The sequence below is a fragment of the Protopterus annectens genome, chromosome 4.part1, assembly GCF_019279795.1.
Source record: "Protopterus annectens isolate FY-2018-M chromosome 4.part1, PAN1.0, whole genome shotgun sequence".
Lineage (NCBI taxonomy): Eukaryota > Metazoa > Chordata > Ceratodontiformes > Protopteridae > Protopterus > Protopterus annectens.
Window position 1 is genome coordinate 1,010,344,808 of NC_056734.1, and position 21,169 is coordinate 1,010,365,976.

Here is a 21,169-nt window from a genome sequence, read left to right on the forward strand (position 1 = left end):
TATGCACGGAACTAGTGCAAAACAGCACAAAATATATTGAACCTACTGATATTGCCAACATCCTGGCAGATAGATTCACCCCCCTCTCACCTCCAAAAGGGCCCACAACAATACCCGAAAAGTGTAGTGTCCCAAAAATCAGAAACGCCTGTGAAAACAGCCATTTCAAAAGCCATAAACACAGCGTCAATGGGACCAGACGGTGTCCCAGGCTGCATCTTGCACGAACTACAGAACGAACTAACCCCCCACCTAAACACGCTGTTGAATCTCAGCCTCTCCACAGGCTACGTGCCCAGAGAATGGTGCACAGCAACGGTTATTCCTCTCCACAAAGGAGGGGCAACAACTGACCCTGGTAACTATCACCCCATAAGCCGGACTAGCCTGGTCTGCAAAGCTATGGAGCGCACCATCATGGAACTCATTAACAAAGACACTGGGAACCTCCAAACACTTGACCCGACCAAGTTTGGCTTTGTTAGGGGCAGAACATGCCTATTAAACCTGGCTGACTTGGAGACAGTCACCAAGGCCACAGACGAGGGAAAGGTGGTTCACACAGCCTACCTTGACCTCGCCAAGTCACCATTCCCCACTCTGGTATTACAGAAAAACTCACCAGCCTGAACATAAACCCCTACATCACAAGATGGGTTGCCAACTGGCTTACAGACAGAACTCACACTGTAAGAATAGCGGGCCCCAGGTCAGACTCTAAACCAGTCACAAGTGGTGTCCCGCAAGGCTCAGTCCTGGGAACCCTACTGTTCAGCATATACTTAAAAGTACAGGCAAATACAGGACGACTATGGCTAACCAAATTTGCCGATTACTGCAAACTGGGAGCCATAACAGACTCTCCGGCTGACATGGACATCCTCCAAAAGGTCCTTACTGAGACGGACACCTGGTGTCAAAGTCATCATTGCCTCAAGCTAAATGCCAAAAAATGCATTGTCATCCTGTTTGGGAAAAACAAAACACCCACGAATTACCACATAGGAGGCAGCCCCCTTAATACAGGGGAGGTAAGAGATCTGGGGATCCAAGTAGATAGTAAATTTCTGACAATCACATTGCCAAAGTAGTTAGGAAATCCTATGTGGCCCATCTAATTACTAAAGGGTTCGCATCTAGAAATAGACTGGTTATAGTGCTCCTCTACTCGTCACTCAGACCCATAATACAGTGCAATGCTCCATTTGGGATGTACCTCACAAGACACTTCAACAGCTGGATAGACCACAAAAGTACCTCACCAAGAGGATTATTGGCCTCAAACATATGTCCTATGCAGCCCGACTGAAAACTCTGGCTGTACTCCATGGCATATCGCTTAAGAGGTGACATCTGCCTGACTTACAAAGCCATGTCCAACTCGAGACTTAATGGGACATTCTCCACCTAAAGAAATCCAAGTCACTGCGATCCACGTGCTCTAGTGAGCTAAACCTCGCCACAACAATAATAGAACATGCTGGAGGGATAGATTCCTGTCACAGAGACACCTCATGCTTTGGAACAAAATTCCAAATCACTAATACTCTTCAAGAGGAACCTTGACGAGTGGATGGGTAACAGAAAATACACCGCTGTGATCACTTCATTGGCTCTGCTTGACAGAGGACCAGTTAATCAATCAATGGGGTGGTGAAAAGCAGATGCACTCTGGCTAGGCTTATAAATGCCCTTGGGCAGATTTGAACCCAATTAATTTACTGTGCCAGTATGGTAGTCAGGTTTTCCAAAAAATAAGTTATGTACTTACCATAACGTACCATGCGAGTTGTTCTCGCCTTCATTCTGACTGATGGGTTTGGAGCAGATCTTCGGCTCAGAGTCTGACAAATTGCAAAGAGAGGTCCCCAACAGCTAGAGGCTGAATCCCTATCCCACAATGCACCTCTACCTTCCCCAGATCTTGTTTGCTGCCAACTAGCATGATACCTACCCCAAATATCAAGGAAATCTGAGATAACTAGAGAGGAAACTCTGCATGAGAACCAAAACAAACTTATTACCTCTCAAAGTTCCAGACACTGGATGGGGGGGGGGGGGGTAGGTGGGAGGGTCATAAGAATGAAGGCGAAAAACTCACATGGAACATTATGGTAAGTACATAACTTTGTGAAGTTCAATCTCTCCATTCTGACTGATGGGTAGCGTCCCCAGCACCATAAACTTGGGGGGGTTCATGGGGAATACCTGTCCAAGGACAGCAGACCCAAATTCCAAGGACAGCAGACCCAAATTCCAAGGACAGCAGACCCAAATGAAGCTCTGTCCTAGAGGCCTTATCTACCTTGTAGTGAGATATAAAGGTATGTGGCTTTGACCATGTGGCAGCTGCACAAATAGAATCAATGGGTAGTCTGGCCAAGAAGGCTACAGAAGTAGAAACAGCTCTGGTTGAATGAGCTTTGACTTTGTCAAGTAAAAAAATGTCTGCCTTATGGTAAATACAGGATATGCAATCAAAGCCATTTAGATAAGGAAGATTTGGATGCCAGTTCACCTTTTTTTGGACTCTGAGAAGGAGACAAACTGATCAGCTCTTCTATGGTCTTTTGTCCTGTCCAAATAGAAATGAAGTTGTCTATGGACGTCAAGTTTGTGTATCAGAACAGGGTGATCCATTCGATAAGTCCTGAAATGTCCACGGTGTGGATAGCAACCACTGAAGAATGCGCACACGAGATCTCACCAGAGGTATTGCAATGACAACTGCTGCCATGGTGCCGAGCAACTTTATAATCTGCGATGCTGGTGCTGTGTGTTTTGACAGGAGATCCACTATCTGTTGTCGTAGGGTAAAGCATTCTTTCTGAATGAAGCTTTAAAGACATATTGACTGTGTCCAAGTCTGCTCCTATAAAACACTGTATGCTGTGACGGCAAAAAAGCAGACTTTTCTGAATTTATCGTAATGCCCAGTTGGCAACATAGATCTAAGGCAGTGTCCCTTGCCCGAATAAGCTGATGCCTGGTGGGTGGGGTGAGGAGCCAGTCACCTAAATACAGAAACAGACCGATTCCTAGATGCCTCAAGTGAGCCATGACCACCTACCATACATTTGGTGAACACTCTGGGGGCTGTAGTGAGACTGAAGGGCAGGGCCGAAACTGGAAGTGACTGGCTCCCAGCCTGAAGCGCAGATGATCTCTGCATGGCCTGGTTATTTTGATATGGTAGTACACATCCTGAAAATGTATTTAGCACATCCAATTGTCCTTCCCTAGGAACGGGCATATGGACTGAAGCATGACCATCCAGAACTTTTGTCTTTATTACATATCTGTTGAGTCTGCTGAGGTCCAAAATTGGTCTCCAGTCCTCTGTCTTCTTTGGCACCAAAAAGAATCTTGAGTAAGTTCTGGTTCTTTGCTGGTCTGCTTTGACTGGTTGGATGACTTTTGTAATAGTTTTTGAACCTCTACTTTTGCCACATCCTGTAGACTGGGTGGAACGTCCAGGTTTCTTTTGTTGGTCTGGGTTGGGTATGAAAGTGGATGAAATAGCCTCTGGATGTAACTTTTGTACTCATCGGTCTGAGATTTTTTTAGCCAGGTGCCTAGGTACAAACGTCCTCACACTCCAGGAGCAGGACAGTGCCTCCTTTCAGGAACACTGATGGGGCTTCAAGGAACTGATCCTAGTCACCCTGGTTTTGCAGACCCCCTCTGCCATGTGGGCATATTCTTCCATCATTGCCCCCTCTGCTCCTGGAAGAGGCTTCACCTCGCGAGTTCGGAAAGGCTCACTGGGCTTTGCGGAACCACATTTTTTTCCTCCCAGTTTACTTTCAGGGTAAGGTCCAGTAGGAGTGGAAAAACTGACTCCTATGGTAGAGTCAGTCTTGCTCATATCCGGTTTGTCTTTTCGGCTTTTCCCAGTTAGGGTTTGACACAGTGGAACCTGGTCCGCTAATGATTGGCAGTAGATTTTTTATGGTGCAGAGTTGCCAGCCCGACAGCCAACCTTCAGCGAAGGCATGCCCATTCACGCATGTCTTTCGGAGGCCACTCTACTGCGGGGAGGACATGCAGACTCCACACAAGACACTCCAGCCGAGAATCGAACAGGAGAACATCTTGCTGTGAGCCTACAACGCTACCGCTGTACCACCGCGGCTTAATCTTGCTCACATCCGGTGAGGGTATCTAACTTTTAGTCCAAAGAAGAATCAAAGGGGCATTCACAAATAACAAGGTTCCACAAAGGAACCTAAGTGCATCCAAGAAGGTCTAGGAACAATTCCTGTACCCGCTGCCCTACTCGGCCCTTCAGCTGCATAAGATAAGAGGTGCCTAGAAGACTAGAAGAGTCAACGATAGAATTGAGGGTAGCAAGCTGAGTAGACACTTTGCCACGGAATCGGCTACTGCACCCTGGAGAGTATCACCTAGCTCTTTCAGGCGATATCTCTGAAGCCTTGTGAAATGGCTTAGACAGTTCAAGGACCAAAGAGCAAAGGTCAGAGAACGGAACATGTGCTTGCCGTATCTGTCCATAATCCTAGATTCCCTATTAGGAGGATGGACAGACGTAGAGGTCTCAAGACATCTTTCTTCGTGGCTGCCGCAACCCCCATGGCATCAACAGGTATAGGTCTGGATAAGAAAGACTTGCCTGAGGAGCTGAAATATATTTGTTGGGCCTCCTAGGGGCAGGCTCCATAGAATCTGGCAACTCCCACACCCGGAGACACAAAAGATCCATCAATTCATCAAAAGGCAGAGAAACCCAAGGGGTGGAGGTTTGAGACCCGACAGCCTTCAGGAGCGCCAATTTGTCCGCTGTATGGTTAATGGGACACCAGTCACCCCTCTGCTTAAGGATCTCTAGGATATCTGCAAAGGAGATATCGTCAGAGGGGGATTTTGGGGACCCTTCCGATTCCTCCAAATCAGTGTCAGACGTGTTGGATTCCAGTGGGGAATCTAATGGTCTCCTCTTACATAACCTCTTGAGGGACCTCAGTGGAAACTTTTGGGGAAGTCTCGGTAGAGCAGGGTTCCCCCAATGGGGCTTCCTGAGGGTCCGGATCTCTACACTTAGTGGGTCTGCAGTGACAGAGAAGATGCCGGCCATATCAGAGATAGTGGCTGTCCAGGGGGACAAAACCCTCCTCCGATGCAAGGAAGCACCCGGGTCAGAAGACACTGAAGACTCCTCCCGCATCAAAACCGCCAGCTCAGAGCCAGATGTAGGAGCCGAACTCATCAGTGCCAAAGCCCCAAGGGGGAAGAGTCGGAATAGACTTAACGGTTAGACTCACCTCCCGGAACCAACAGGAGAGTGTCTCGACTCCCAGATTCCGCCGCCGCAGCAGAGGGCATCAGGGTTGTCTGTACCAACAGGTACAAAGCAAGTGTCAGGAATAGACAGTCCCACAAACGACTGAACAGCCTCCTCCGGCTCAGTCTCGATTCTAGTCGGAGGAGGAGAAGAAATCATAGGAGATGACTATTGGTTCCGAAGCTGCCAGAGTTGAAGCCAGCAGAATTTTAGCTAGCACTGGATCCTATAACAGTCTGTGTACCACACAATCCACGTCCAAGTCAGAAAGTCTGGATGCCTGAGAGGATGCTACAGACCGAGCCGGTGAACCCAGAATCAGGGATCTCCATGTAGGAGATACCGGTTCCAAGACTGGGGACCGGCTCCTACCAACTATCTGTACAGTTTGTTCCAATGACAGTGGCAATACAGGAACCTTCTTGGAGACCTTCGGAACCGAACAGCCCTTCAGATCTGAACTCGCTGAAAGTGGTTTTGGTTTCCCTGGAGCAGTAGCCAAGTCTGACTGGAAAGCAGACAATCAAGCCACGCTCGACCAACTTCCTTTTCCTTTCTGCTAAAACCGTAGCACTGAATCCATGGCAAATGGAACAAACCTCCTGGAGATGTACCTCTCCCAAACAGGCATGCGGTGTGGCCATCTGTAATGCACATCTTCTGATTGCACTTCTTAAACGATGACTTGGCCTTTTCAGACAAAACCCCAGAAGTCAAAAGAACACTAAAAAACAATTAAAGGTTAGCAGCAACAAACAAAATAAGCCTAACCGGCTACAGAAAAAATGGGCAAAAAAAAAAGCCTAACTCTGCTTAACAGATGCTTAACCGGCTAAGAACAAGGAACCAACAGAACCAACAGGGCCAACCCCCCCCCCCCCCAAATAAAAATAAAAAATGAGAACACAAGTTAACAGATCAGATATCCCAATAAGGATAGCCTATCCTTTCTAACTCTCAAAATCTCCCAATAAGGATAGCCTATCCTTTCTAACTCTCAACATCTAACAAATAGTTATTCTGTACAAAATATCCAAGAAAAAAGACTAAACTTCTCTCAAACAGCCTGAGCTGTAGAGAAAAGCACGACCCGTTGCAGCGGCAAACTAAATCTGGGGAAGGTAGATGGGCATTGTGGGATAGGGGTTCGGCCTCGAGCTGCTGCAGACCTTGAGCTTTGCAATTTGGCCAACTCGGAGCAGAGGATCGGCTCCGAACCCATCAGTCAGAGTGAAGGCGAGATTGAACAACTTCACATTTAATGTTCTGCTGTAATGTAAATTCTGGAGAGGACTGGAATGTCATAACCCCCCCCCCCCCAATAAATAAAAACATGCCACAAGACAGGTGTTTCTCAGAAAGAAATAAATAGTTATGCAAACCCAAGTTACAATAATATTGTGTTGTAGACAGAGTAAGAGGCAAATCAATTGTTACTAGAAATAAAACTATAATATAAAAGTTATAATATTAAAGTAGTTTCTGCTACTTGCACGTAGAAAAAAATAATGAAACTACTTAAAGAGATCTGCCTACTGCATGCAGAAAGGAAGAGATTTATACTGAAGTTCCTTCCATTATGAGCTGTCAATTGGTCTAGATTCTGCAAGGGTCTCAGTGCAGTGACAGTTTTAACACCTCTGCAGTAGTATGTGTGTGTGTGTGTGTAAGTCAATTCCTCTTGGACTGCAAAAGAAAACCCTGAACAAAGGCATGCAATTTAGCTACCTTTCTGGCTGCAGCTGGAAGGGTTGAGGAAGAACAAGATCACATTGATGCATCAAGCCGCACTGGCAGGCATATTGTGGAAAGCAGGCTAAATTTACAAGAGTAATTCTGAGGTGCCAAAATAGGTCAGGAAACAGTGGAATTTTTTTTTTTTAGTTCTAGGGTGGGGTTTTCCTTTAATAAAATCAAGAAGCCCCATGAAGAAGGCTGAGCTTAAAGTGGCTCAGAATTATGGAATGAGATTTTATGAAAAAGGTGAGAAGATGAATTAGTAGTAATTATGTTCAGAAATCAGGACTGATGCAACAGCTATAAGAACCTTACAAACTATATACAAGATTGTCATTATTCTCATTCAGTCCTGGAATGAGCCCCCAAAGTTATCCCACATAAAAGTGGAATAAATGCTTAGACTATGCCAAAAAGTGGGACAATTTGTCCTTAAGCCTTCTCTTAGCTGGGCTTTTGGGGAGAAAATGATAATCACTGTTCTGGAAATCAAAGGATTACAGGAAGCTACAGGAGTCTAATGGAGTTTTGCAACTACAAACTCAGACTTTATCAAAAGGTGAAGAGGACTCAAATCTACTGGGCCAGCAAGGAGCTACAAGGAAATACCTATAGAGTTTTGTCTTCTGAACAAGTCAGAGATAAACAGGAGGAGTTCAAGCCTATTCCTCAGTGGTAACACTGGCAGAGAGAAAAAGCTGTGCGCCAGCCAGGAAGCAAAACAGTAGCAGCAAGCTTTTTCTAAGTTTTGGAAAATCTCCACCTTGAAATGGCCAATCACTTGGTAGCAACCAGCTGCTGCTCGATTTGTCCACCAAGGAGATTGACTCCTCAGGGGTGGAATAAAGGAGACAGGTCTCCTAAAACCTCAATTTACACAAGAGCATAATCAAGCTCCCTCTCTGACCACAGTAGTACTATAAAAATGGTAAATTGTTGGCAAAAACTTCAAACCCTCCAGGACTTCCTCCCAGTAGAAGGGACAAGATATGGTCCATCTCATAATGTCTGCTGAGAAGACAGTCCTGGATGTGCAAACACTCGAGCTTTTGCCTAGTGAAACACCCCCACCTCATCCCAGGCTGAGGTCAGTAACTAAAGTTACCAAGTACGATGTTGTAACTGTTGCTATCCATTCAAGCCACTTCACTATGTTAAGAGACAGCTGCAAGCCAGTAGCAGAGGTGTTGGGAAATTGCCACAATAATGCTGAAGTACAATGAGTGCTGCAATAGGACTCTAGATGCCCTGCTACCAGAACCCCCCATGACAGTGCTCTTCAGCCTTCCTCACCTTCTATCAAGAACAAGGGTTGGGAGGGTGGCCTAATGGTTACGGTGTTTGCCTTACAAACACAAGGTGCAGGGTTTGAGTCTCACAAGGGATAATTGGCTAGGGTTAAAATGGCTCACAAGGGCAGTTAGCTTAGTTCTAATCTATGAACCTATGAATAATACTCCTCAGACATTAGTAGAAACAGATGGTGGCTGTAAACATATTCCAATCTTACAGGGCCTAACCAGAGTTAGGCAACACAATGGTGCCAGAGCACAACCCACTCTAGGAGAGCTGGTCCCCAAAGAATTCCAATTAAAGGGGCTGAAATAGAAGCTGGCAGCAAATTTGGGTACCCAATCCCTTCCCCTGATACCCACAGAAAGCTTGATCAAGTCCGATGAAGTCTGCTATTGAGCAGATGAAAAGCGATTTACCATTTTTAACGTTTAATAAATTTCTGTTTCAGGAAGTATCTGCTATCTTTTCGCTTGTTTGTTTTTTTTCAATCCTCTGCTTATCAAGAAAAGGATTTGGTCAGCGAACTGCAGTCGCTGTCAGTTAACACAAAGGTATTCAGTCAAATGTTAAGCCAGAGGCAATAATGTCTAGACAAAAATTAAACACACTCAGGACTTGGGAGAATGCAACAGGGATAAGCATTACTTCTAAACTTTAATTTTTTTACTTGAATACCCAACAAAATGTTGTAGAGTGTGACATGGTTATGACCTCGATAGTTCGCTCACTAACAGTAAACTTTCGTCTAAACCATAAACCACAAAGTTCAATCACATTAAAGCAAGGCATTTGCTTAGCAATGCAACATTTGATGCCTTTCCTCCATTCTCATGTGCATATCAGGCAAAAAGTTTGGTCAGCAATTTCCATCTTACACAACACTTATCTACAATATGAAAATCAAATTAGAGATTTTTACAAACATTTGAAAAATATGACCTCTTTCTTATTACTTCATTGTTATCAATCTAAGGACAGGTTCTGACTACATAACCAATCACATTAGAAAAAAATTAAATTTAATAGTCACTTACTTTCATCTCGTACCAGACTTTGCCCTTGTAAACTCCATGTGTAGCACGTCCACCAGCCCACAAGAAACAAAATCCCTCAATTGTAAGGGGATATGCAGTTAACCTATCAGGGTTAATTTTGAAGTTCAAATCGCAGTCATCTACAACAAAAACAAAGCTATAAAAAAAATGTAATAACCCAATAAAATATACAAAGACTGATAAAGGAAATACATTTGTGTGCTGAAGTTAAGTGCATAGTTTATCTGTGGAGCTAATATAAGCAACTGTAAAGTAGAAAATAGGCAATAGCAATACTGATAAAGTACTCTGGTAGAAGCACAAATGACAAAGCCCCACTTGAATGCATCAACATGAACTACCACCAATCCAGACAGACCAAAGTACAATTGCGCAAGACCTTACCATAACAATAGATTTATTTTTCACTGTTGCAGTATTCCTTAAGGAAGGGATGTCCCACTTCAGGCAGCCCATCGTTTGGCCAATATGGATAAGCTTGAAAAGGATCATGTTTGCACTGTACGTCACATTTACATTCCTCGCACAGAATGCAGGGCTTAAGAAAAACATACAGATGCAAGAACTGAACTGCCGCAGACTAGAACAGTCATAGGACAAAGGAGTCCATGCACACCAGAAAGAAAAAAAGCAGAAGATGGGTCGGAGGGATGAAGCGAATACTGCAACAGTGAAGGGAAGGTCCTCGATTTAACACAAAATACAGTTGTGTACACTTACCATAAAATGTAGAGGTTGGTGTATTTACTGTTGATCACTCTTGTGTTATCTGCCTGCAGGTAGCCCTCAGTCGGCCCAAATACCAGAGAGTCTTGGTATTTCCGCAGAGGAGGCCCTAGCCTCTTCCATGACGTCAGGTCGCCAGGGGTATAAAACATGCAGCAGATGCCATTACATCAGTTTTTCTTGCCCCAGATATTAGGAGCCCCCAAAATAGGAAGCAATTACATGGTGTGGAACACCTCCAGTAAAAAAGTAAACACCATTGCCATAAGATATGGCCAAAAAGAGGACAGGTAGAAAGAACAGAAAAAAAAGTCAGGGGGCTGGAGGGAGGGTAACCAGGACTGTAACAGTGAATACACTCAAACACCTACATTTATGGTAAGTGTACACAACTGTACTATGTTCTTAGTGCTTTCACTCTTGCAGTCATCACACTTGGGTTGATTCCCAAAGCTGAGGAAGGGTGGAGGCAGTCAAGAAGCATTGGGGCTGGCTATTAGGCCTTGGAAGACTGCTGTGGCAAATCCAGCTCTGGATTTAAAAGAAAAAAAAAAAAAGGTAAGTGGTAATGCTTGGTGTGTACAGAACTCCAGATTGCAGCTTCAAGATGTCCCTGGTAGGGACTCCCTGAGAAAATGCTATAGAGGTTGAGGTAGCCCTAGTGGTAGGAGTTCTGATCCCCTGTGGGGTTGGATTTCCATGGTGTTTTTAGCAGAAATGGATGCAGTGCACTCTCCATTTGGAAATGGTTTGCTTTGAAATGGCTTTGCCCTCTGCCCCTGTAGCAAGGCAGACTAGCAGCCGGTCAGATTTTCTGAAAGGTTTAGTTTTATTAATTAAAGTAGAACCTGAGCGGTCTGTGCACATCAAAGGAGTGCAGAATCCTTTCCCCTTTATTCTGAGGATTACAGAAAAAGGTTGGCAAGGTTGGTAAATGGATGGAGTGGTTTAAAGCCATACTGGATACCACCTTGGGCATAAATGATGGGTTAGTTCCGAGGGAAACCCTGTCAGCATGGAAAATAATGAAGGGTTCCACTTCCATTAATGTCTACAACACAAGACACTCTTCTTGCTGAAGTGATGGCTATGGCTAGAAGCAAGGCTGTTTTCCAAGAGAGGAATTTTAACTCTGCTGCAGCAGAAGCCTCAAAAGGGGGAAGCATGAGCTTCTCTGACGAAGTCCCAGGCAGGGGTGGGAGCAGTAGCCTTAAATTGTTAGCTCCTCTCAGGACCCGTTTGAAGAGAGGTGTCTCAGTATTGTGATGGCAGAGGCATGAATTTTAATAGATGAGAAGGCTACACCTCTGTGGAGTAGCTCTACTAGGTAATCCAGGCTTTGAGGAAAGGTGGGCACAGCTGTGTCCTTTCCTTGAAACTGGCTCCAAGAACAAAATCTTTTCCACTTTTCTTAATAGAATTTCCTAGTACTAGGCCTTCTGGCCTCAAGGTCGACATCCATCATCTGTTTGCGGAGGGTTGCTGGTGGTGTATTCAGGGGATAAGACAAGGTTTAGGATTTGCAGCCGTCTTTGCAAAATCTGTCACTCCTGCTGGGACAGCAGGGAGGGGGTCTGAAGTGGGTGGCACTGCTGTCAGACTGCATATGGGTGGGTACCAGTGCTGGTATGGCCAGTCTGGGGCAATAAGGATAGTCCTTGGCCTGTCCTGTTTGATCTAGGAGTAGTACTTTTGAAAAGGAGGGGCAGAGGGAGAAAGGCAATTTGAGATGTTTTCCTATGTAAAAGACGGGGCATCCACTTTCCACATTTGGCTGTGGGGATTTCTGGTGCAAAATTTGCTCAATTGATGGTTGGGTGCGGATTAGAAGTTTGAAGGAGTTGGGTTCCAGCTTCCACTCGTGTGGGTCCAGTAGATTTTTGCTCAAGTCTGCCAGTGAATTTTGCTTGCCTGGCAGGAATCGAGCTTGCAGGTGCACTTGGTTGGTCAAGGCTGTGTTTCCATAGGGTCATGGCTAACCTGCAGATTGGGTAGGCATGAGTTCCCCCCGCTTGTTTATATATGACAACTGTGGTTGATTGATATGCAGGGGAATTTGTCCTGGGCTACATTTACCTTGAATGCATTTGCCTGCCATGTGAGCCCCCCCCATGCATAGTAGGATGAGTCTTATCACGGTTTGGGCGACGAGGGGTTGAGTGAAAGGAAGTCCCTTGTTGTGGTTGCATGCCTCTGCCCACGGAAGGAATTCTGCCCTTAGACAAGGAATGATAGGAATCAGTGTTTCCAGGTCCTGAGAATGTTGACACCAGAGACTTGTACAATTGAAGTTTCCTCATATGCAGTCTTGCATGAGACCATGAACCCTAGGGCTTGCAGTATTTTTCTTGCAGATAGCTGGGTTTTGGTGGCCATTAGTCTGAAGTAGTTTGTCAAATAAACCTGTTTTTCTGGTGTTAGGAACGTCATCTGGGAAGTTGTGTTCAAGCTTGTTCCCAGGAATACAATCTTTTGGCTGGGCACCAGTTGCGATTTATTTTCGTTGATGGTATACTCCAGAAAAGTTAGAAATCTCTTTACAAATACCTGGTGCTGAAGTAGCAATTATTGACTGCCCACCTGAATCAGGCAAACTTACGAGTATGGCTAAAGCTGCCTGCAAAATGCAATGGCTGCAGCTTGGCACTTTGTGAATACCCTGGGCGCAGTAGATAAGCCGAAGGGAAGTGCAGAGAACTGATAGTGCATAAAGCCTTCTCTGAAACGTAGATATTTCCTGCAAGATTCCCTTATGGGGATGTGTAGGTGAGCTTATTTTAAGTCTAGAGTGACTAGCCAGGCGTCCTTGGCTAGCACTGGAAGAAGCTGTTTCAGTCAGCATTTTGAATTTTGGGACCACCAAGAAGGCGTTGAGAATGGACAGATCTAGGATAGGGCGCCAAAAGCCCTCTAGTAGAAACCATGTCCCCTTTGCTCTATTGGCACAGGTAGAATAAGCCCTGATACTGAGAAAAGAAAGTACCTGGCTTCTAAGCCTCTGCCCACTGGTTTGGAGGAAGGTCTGGCAACCCGCTTGGGATTGGCAGTGAGTGGAAGTGGAATCTATATTCCTTGGATACAATGTTTAGGACCCATCGGTCCTGGGTAATTGACATCCAGTCGTCTGCATGCAGGACAAGTTTTCCTCCTAGGGGTGCAAGTACTTGGGCCTTGCTGGGAAGCAGGACAGACAAGTCATTGTGAACTTTTTTCGTAAAGGGGGGGGGGGGTCTTACCACTTCCAGTTTTAGAGGAGGAAGCACTTCATTGTGCAGATCTCTGCATACCCAGAGACTGTAGTCTTGGTGGCCTGCTGCCCCTGGGTTTGGACTGAGAATGCCTGGGAGGTACTGGAAAGGAGCAGTTTTTAGAAGGCCAATGCCTACTGAATCTAGGTGGCTGCACCTGTAAGAAATCCAACAGTTTGCATAGATTTAGCTTTTTCCTCCATCTTTAAGAACTTCTGCGCCAAACACTTTCCTGGTTTAATGGAGCATCTACTAATTTATCTTTGAGATGGTCTGGCAAGATTTGCATCTTCAGCCAAGCATGCCTTCTCAGTACACTCCCAGTGACAGAGGTTCTACAAGATGCTTCTAAGGCATCAAAACCACACTGCAAAGTAGGTTTACTAACGGTTTGCAGAATGCATTAACTCTTGTAAATCTTTACTTTCTGTACAATCTGGAAGCAGCAACATTTTTTGTTTAGTTCCATAACATGCTGGTACTTCAACATGTGAAACTGGCAATTCAAAGCCCTGACGGCAAGAGTTGCAGAGGTATATACCTTCTTACCCCATTTGTCTAAAGATCTAGAATCCCTGTCCGAAGGGGTAAGTTTTTTGGCTGTAGTAGCCTTAATGCCTTAGGTCCCTGGGAAATGGTCTTTGGATCCACAGTGGGATTCTTAAAGAGAAATTTGTGAGTCAGGTATTCTGTAGTACCGGTCAGGCTTTCTAGGAGCTGGTGGTAAAGTATCAGGAGTAAGACTGGATTCCATGAAGGCATCTACAATGTCCAGGACAGGGGGTATAGCTGGAGACCTGTGCTGAGGGCAATTCTAAAAATTCTGAGTCTCTTTTTGGACTGAGGGTAGTCCTGGCATTCCCAGTGGAAACGCTCTCAAAGTACTCAAGGTCTCACCAAAAGAAACAGTTCAAGCAGAGGCAGAGGGTATGGAATCCTCTGCATCTGAATTCTCATAGGTAGATAAGGGTATGTCCTGGTAATCAGAGGGATCAGAGTCATCGGACTCATGGTCTGCAGAATCAGAAGGAAATTTTTTTTTTTGTCTGAGGGGGAAGGCTGGCTTCCCCCAATTAAAGTTATAAGGTCTTCAGCCATTCTAAGCATTTGATTCCGTTTTCTAGGCGTAGTGTGAACTCTGGGCCAGAGAGAAACTCTGTAGTTTTTCAAAAATTAAGCTGTTGGTTTAATACACCCTCAGAAGCCGGTGCCTGCACAACAGCTCTGGACCCATCCAAGTTAGAGACATCCGCAGGCTCCATAGACGAAGAAGCAACTCGCGGCATACCAGTCTCGGCAGAGGCCTGCAAATATGTAGAAGCGGATATCGGGGTCTGCGAAAGCCTCTAGTACCGGTGGATTGGCAACTAGCTTAATGGAAGAGTTGGCAGCTTTGGACCTATGTGGTCTATCTTTATCCTTACATGTTTTCGGAAGATCGGCAGTCTGATGGCTTATCGAAGCCATTTCTGAATATGGAGAACGAGAATGAAAGAATTTACTGGCAAAGATAGCCAGACGACAAATAGTTCAGGTGTTAAAGCACAAAACCTACAGTGAGAAACATCCTGGTCTGGGCCTAAACAGATGACGCAGTAAAAATGAAAATCTGAGGTATTTGCTTTCCACAGGCAAGACAATGGTTAACTTTTTCCGACATCAGTTAGAGCAAGAAAAAAATGACACCCCAAAGGGATACTTTGAGTTTGACTTCAAGTCTTGTAAAGCGAACGAAAATTTTAGGCAGCGGCCGACCAGCACTTGCGAAGTGCTTCTGCTTCAAGCTCCCACGTGGAAAGAAAAGCTGGTGTAATGACAACGGCTGCAGGTTTTATACCCCCGACGACCTGACATCATTGAAGAGGCGACCGCATCAGACGCGGAAATCCCAAGACTCTGGTATTTGGGCCAAATGAGTTTTATCCAAATAGTACCAGACCTGTATATGCAAATCCAAGGTACGCAGGATCCTCTCAGTAGCAGACTGAGAAGGAAAAAGGGAGTTGTACCAACTGATTTAAGGACAACACATTCACCACCCTGGGAATAAAAGGAGAATTAGTACAAAGGGACAATGTCCCAAAAACAGGAACATCCATAAAGGGCCTGCAGCTCTGAAATCCTCCTACAGAAAAACACAGGAACAAAATAATGTTGCAAAGCATCAGGCTCAAAATTAGTCCGTTTTCAATTTCTCCAAAAAATTAGAGGTTCCAAGGAGAAGGAATAGGTTTCCTTGGAAGCCTAATATACAGGATGCCTTTAAGAAATTGTATGACTTCAACACGAGAAGTCAAAGGAGGAGTCAAGGGCAAACGAGCAGAAATAGCTAACAAATGAGCCTTCAGAGAATAGGTCAAGGCAGACTGCAACTCACAAGAAGAGGACCAGAGGGATCCCCACTGAAAAAAGGTCCTGGTTACGACCGTGGTACCAGACTAAAAATCTTTTCAATCTGGACACAAGATTTTCTGGTTGAGGGTATCCTTGCCTCCTGTGAAAATCCTGTGCACGCCCTCAGAAAAGAGGTGCCTGAAATGGTTCAAAACCTTATCACCCATAAAGTACAGTTTTGTACCTACCATAAATGTAGATGTTCGAAGATCCACATTGCTGCAGTCCTTACTCTTGGGTAGTCCGCTGTCCTCGGTCGGCCCGAATATCAAAGTATAAGGCTGACGTCGGTCAAGGCGCATTTGACTGACATCAGGACGTCAGGGTACAAATGCGCATGACCGACGTCATATCCTCAGTCTTTTCTTGCCCCAGATGTCAGAAGACCCTAAACATAAAGGTCAAAACCAAAAGACAGCAAACAAACAACCAACCACCCCTGCACTAGTTATATGTACAATATATACAAAATACACAATATTTACAACCCAACCCACACAACCACCTCTAACTACAGAGGGAAGGAGGGAGGGTAAATTGGACTGCAGCAATGTGGATCTTCGAACATCTACATTTATGGTAGGTACAAAACTGTACTATGTTCTTCATCTCACATTGCTGCAGTCCTTACACTTGGGTAGAATCCCAAAGCAGAGGTAAGGGAGGATGGCCAAACTACAAGGAAGCAGGAGCTGCCAAAATGCCCTGCAAAACAGCAGTGGCAAAACCAGCCCTGGATTTAGAGTAAAGTGGTAGGTGATAATGCCTAGAGAAAGTATGCACTGAACTCCAAGTAGCTGCCTCCAAAATATCCTTGGTTGCCACTCCCCTCAAAAGGCTGTCAAGTGGCAGTAGCCCTAGTGGAATGAGGCCTAATCCCAGCTGGAATCTCCTTGCCATGATGGGAATAACAGAAAGCAATGCAAAACCCAATCCACTTAGAAATAGTTTGTTTTGACACAGGCTTGCCCTGAGAACCCAAAGCAAAAGAAACAAACAACTGCTGAGACTGCCTGAACCCTTTAGTTCTGTCCAAATAATATCGCAACTGCCTGTGTACATCTAAAGTGTGCAAAATCTTTTCCCCTTATTTTGGGGATTTGCATAAAAGTAGGCAAATGAATAGTTTGGTTTAAAGCCACACTAGAAACCACTTTAGGCATAAAGGAAGGATTAGTGCGTAAAGATACCCTATCCTTATGGAAAATCAAGAAAGGCTCAACCGCCATAAGGGCCTGCAATTCAGAAACCCTTCTTGCAGAGGTAATGGCCAACAAAAAAGCAGTCTTCCATGATAAATATTTCAACTCAGAAGTAGCTGCAGGCTCAAAAGGTTGTAGAGTGAGTTTCTCCAACACAAAATTGAGATCCCAAGCAGGAGCAGGAGCTTTTCGTGGGGGTCTTATATTCTTTGCCCCTCTAAGAAATTGCTTGAACAAAGGATGAGAAAACAATGGTGGGTCACAATCATAGTGAGCCGAAATTGCTGCAGCATGAACCTTAATAGAAGAGAAAGACAAACCTTTGTCCAGTAACTCAGTAAGATATTGAAGAGCCACACTCAAATTAGGCCCAGAAACCTCAATCTTTTGCTGCACTCCAAAATAAAAATCTCTTCCATCTGCGTACACTTTCCTTGTACTAGGCCTTCTAGCTTCCAAAATAACATTCAAAACTTGCTGAGGAAGTGGAGGCCCACTATGGTTCAAAACAGAATATGCCAGGCTGTTAGGTGCAGAGAGTGAAGCTTGACATTGAGCAAATGGCTGTCCTCCTGTGACAACAGGTGTGGAATCGAAGGCAAAGGCCATGGAGGCTTCCGTACTAGACTTCTCAGTAATGGGTACCAGTGCTGTCGAGGCCAATCTGGAGCTATTAAAATCATCCTTGGCTTGTCCTGTCTGACCTTTAGAAGTACCTTTGGGAGGAGAGGCAGAGGTGGAAAGGCATACACATGAAGATTGCTCCAATTGAAAGAAAGAGCATCCACTCTCCAAGCTGTGGGATGAAACCTTTTTGTGCAAAACTTTGGCAGCTGATGGTTTAGTGGAGAAGCGAACAGATCTATGTCTAGAGTTCCCCATGACACTGTCAATTTCTGAAATACATGAGGATCCAATTTCCACTCGTGGGGATCCATAATTCGTCTGCTCAACACATCTGCTAAGGAGTTCTGTGCTCCTGGCAGAAACCTTGCCTGAAGATTGAGCTGTAAACTGAGAGCAGTCTCCCACAAAATCATTGCTTGCCTGCATAGAGGATAAGAAATCCTTCCCCCTTGCTTGTTGATGTACCACATGACAGTTGTGTTGTCTGTTAGAATCAACACCTGCCCTGGAAGAAGTAACTCCTTGAAAGCTATTAATGCAAATTGGACTGCTAACATCTCCTTCAGGTTGATATGTAGATGTTGTAGTCTGGCAGGCCACTTGTCTTGTATCCACTTTCCATTTAGATGAGCTCCCCAAGCTTTGTCTGAGGCATCTGTCGTTAAAATCTGACTCGCCTCTGGCCGGGTCACAGAGAGTCCCTTGTTTAGGTGACATTCCTGAGCCCACCACAAAAATTCCTTTTGAGTGCAAGGTATTATTTGAATGACAGTGTCCAGATCCTGGCAGTGCTGTGTCCATACATTTTTGAGATACCATTGCAGCTTCCTCATATGCAGTTTGGCATTGGGAAGCACCAGAATACAAGATGCCATGAACCCTAAGGCTTGAAGGACTGTCCTTGCAGTCAGCCCGGACTGATGAGATAGTTGATGGAAGTAAAGGGAAAGACTCTTGTTTGTCCGGGGTTAAAAAGGCCATCTGGGATGCTGTATTCAGTCTCACACCCAGAAAGCACATGTCCTGAGAGGGTACTAGACTGGACTTTATTTCGTTCACAGAATACCCCAGGCATCTTAGCACTGCTATCACATATTCCAAATGATGAAGAAGCTCTCCCTTCCTTGAGCCAGAATCAGGCAGTCGTCCAAATAAGGATAGATCTGTATTCCTTTTAGCCTGAAGAAAGCTATCACTGGAGCCAGAACTTTCATGAACACTCTGGGCGCAGTAGATAAGCCAAAGGGCAATGCAGAGAACTGATAGTGAGAAGTCCCAGCTCGAAAACGCAGATACTTCCTGCAACTTAGTCTGATAGGAACATGAAGGTAAGCCTCCTTGAGATCCAAAGTTACCATCCAATGATCTTTGCCCAGCAGAGGTAAAAGCTGCTGTAACGTCAACATTTTGAACTTGGGAATGTCCAGATAAGTGTTGAGGGTAGATAAATCCAAAATTGGTCTCCACGTGTTCCCCTTCTTTGGTACTAGGAACAGGCGAGAATAAAATCCTAGGCCCACTTCTGGCATAGGGACCGGCTGTATGGCCCCTATTTGGAGTAACAGAGAAACTTGCTTGTGAGCCTCTATTCTTTGTTGAGGAGGAACGTCTGGCATGCCTTTGAAAGGAGGCAAGGTATGGAAATAAAACCTGTAACCGTGGTGTATGATATCCAATACCCATCTGTCTTGGGTAATTAAACTCCAATTTTCTTTGAAAAGTGCCAACCTTCCTCCCAAAGGTGCTGCCAGACGAGAAGGCTCTGGCAGCTGAAAAGGTAGGTCATTGGGTCTGTTTACGAAAGGACTGACCCCTGCCCTCACCCGAAGACTGTGCAGGAGAACTCCCTGTTCTAGGCCTGAAAGAGCCCCGAGCTCTGCCCCTACCACGTCTAGATCTACCCCTAGACTGGGAATCATAAGAAGGATACGTCCACCCCTTAGTAGGCCAATTTCTACTAAACTTTGGAGGCTGGACCTGCAAAAAATCTTTAACAGTCTGCATAGACTTAGCCTTGTCTTCCATTTTCTTTAAAACTGCCTCAACAGGAGGACCAAACAACACGTCAGATTGTAAAGGAGCATCTAAAATCCTTGTTTTAACATGTTCAGATAAATTTTGATCCCTCAGCCAGGCGTGCCTGCGAAGAACTGACCCAGTGGCAGCCACCCTAGACTAGGCCTGTACAGCATCAAAACCACATTGCAAAGAATGCTTACCCACCTGTTCAGAAACATGTACTAAATCTTGCAACTCTTTACAATCAATACCTTCTGCCAGAGCATCAACCTTAGACTTCAATTGTGAAAGGAGATAGTTTTGGTATTTCAACATTTGAAACTGGCAATTCAAAGCCCTCATAGCAAGAGTGGAAGAAGTATAAACTTTCTTTCCCCATCTATCCAAGGCCCTGGCCTCTGTCTGCAGGAACCGGATTTTTAACAACAGAAGCCTTAACACCTTTAGGCCCCTGGCTAACAGTTTCTGGGTCCGCCCTAGGACTCTTAAAAAGATACTTATGAGCTTCAGGCACCCTGAAATACCTATCCGGTTTAACAGGAGCAGGAGGCAAAGAATCAGGATTAAGAGAAGCCTCTGTAAAAACATCTTCCACTACATCCAAAACAGGAGGTATAGCCAAAGGCCTATGCTGGGGTAAAACAAAATTCCTAAGCCTTTTCCTGGAATCAGAGAAGTCCTGACCTTCCCACTTAAAATGCTCCCTCATGGAATGAAGAGTTTCTGAAAAAGAAAAATCCTCAGGAGGAGAAGCAGAAGGAGTAGAATCATCCACATCAGAATCAGAATAAGGAGAGTACTCCTGCAAGTCTTCAGCCGAAGACTCTGAAACATCTGAAGCCTGCTCAAAACTCCCTAGCTCAGGCTCCACCCTAGGTCTCTTATCAGGAGGGGGCATAGAACCCTAATCAAAGTAATCAAATCTTCTGCCATTTTAAGCATATGCTTCTTGGGCACAGTTCCTGAAGAGCTAGGGGTAACACCAACTGAAGCTAAACCTGGCCTGCCCCTGGGAGAAGCCTTGGAAACAGAAGGAGAGGGCCTAACCACCCTAGGCAGGGAGGGGAGTATAGTAACCTGAGAAGCCCCATCAGCCTGGCCTGCCTCCTGAAAGGCCACATCCTGCAATAACAAAGTCTCCCCCTGGGATCCCAAAGAAACCTCCGGTGGAACCACCGGCTCCACCGACACCTCTAAAGAACCGGCGTCCGGTACTGACGGTTCCTCTAGCCTAGGTTTAACTGCTTTGTCCTTGCGCTTCTTCGAAGAAGCGAGCGTCGGAGCATCCGACGGCATTTTATAATTGCACCGCTTCCCGAAGACTAACCTGGCACAATCTAATCTTCTCTTAATAGTGCGCTTATTGAATTTGGCACAAGAGCGACACCCAACAACGTCGTGCTCAGGCCCTAAACAAGGAATACACAAAGTATGGTAGTCTCTATGCGGTATCTGTTTCCCACAAGAAATACAATTATTCACTTTTTCTGACATCCGGTAAACCACTGAGGCAAGAAAAAACTAAAATATTCCCCAACGGGGTACTTAGCCAACTTTGACTCT

The 21,169-nt window shown here is 45.2% G+C and overlaps 1 protein-coding gene across 1 annotated transcript in view; it reads right to left on the minus strand.

Moving 5' to 3' along the window:
- Nucleotides 1-21,169, minus strand: part of LOC122801160 (heterogeneous nuclear ribonucleoprotein U-like protein 1) — a gene marked incomplete in the record, with an annotated part of 399,977 nt that overhangs the window by 286,404 nt on the left and 92,404 nt on the right. The window contains 1 exon segment of the mRNA XM_044070719.1: nt 9,370-9,509. Coding sequence (XP_043926654.1) covers nt 9,370-9,509 — 140 coding nt within the window.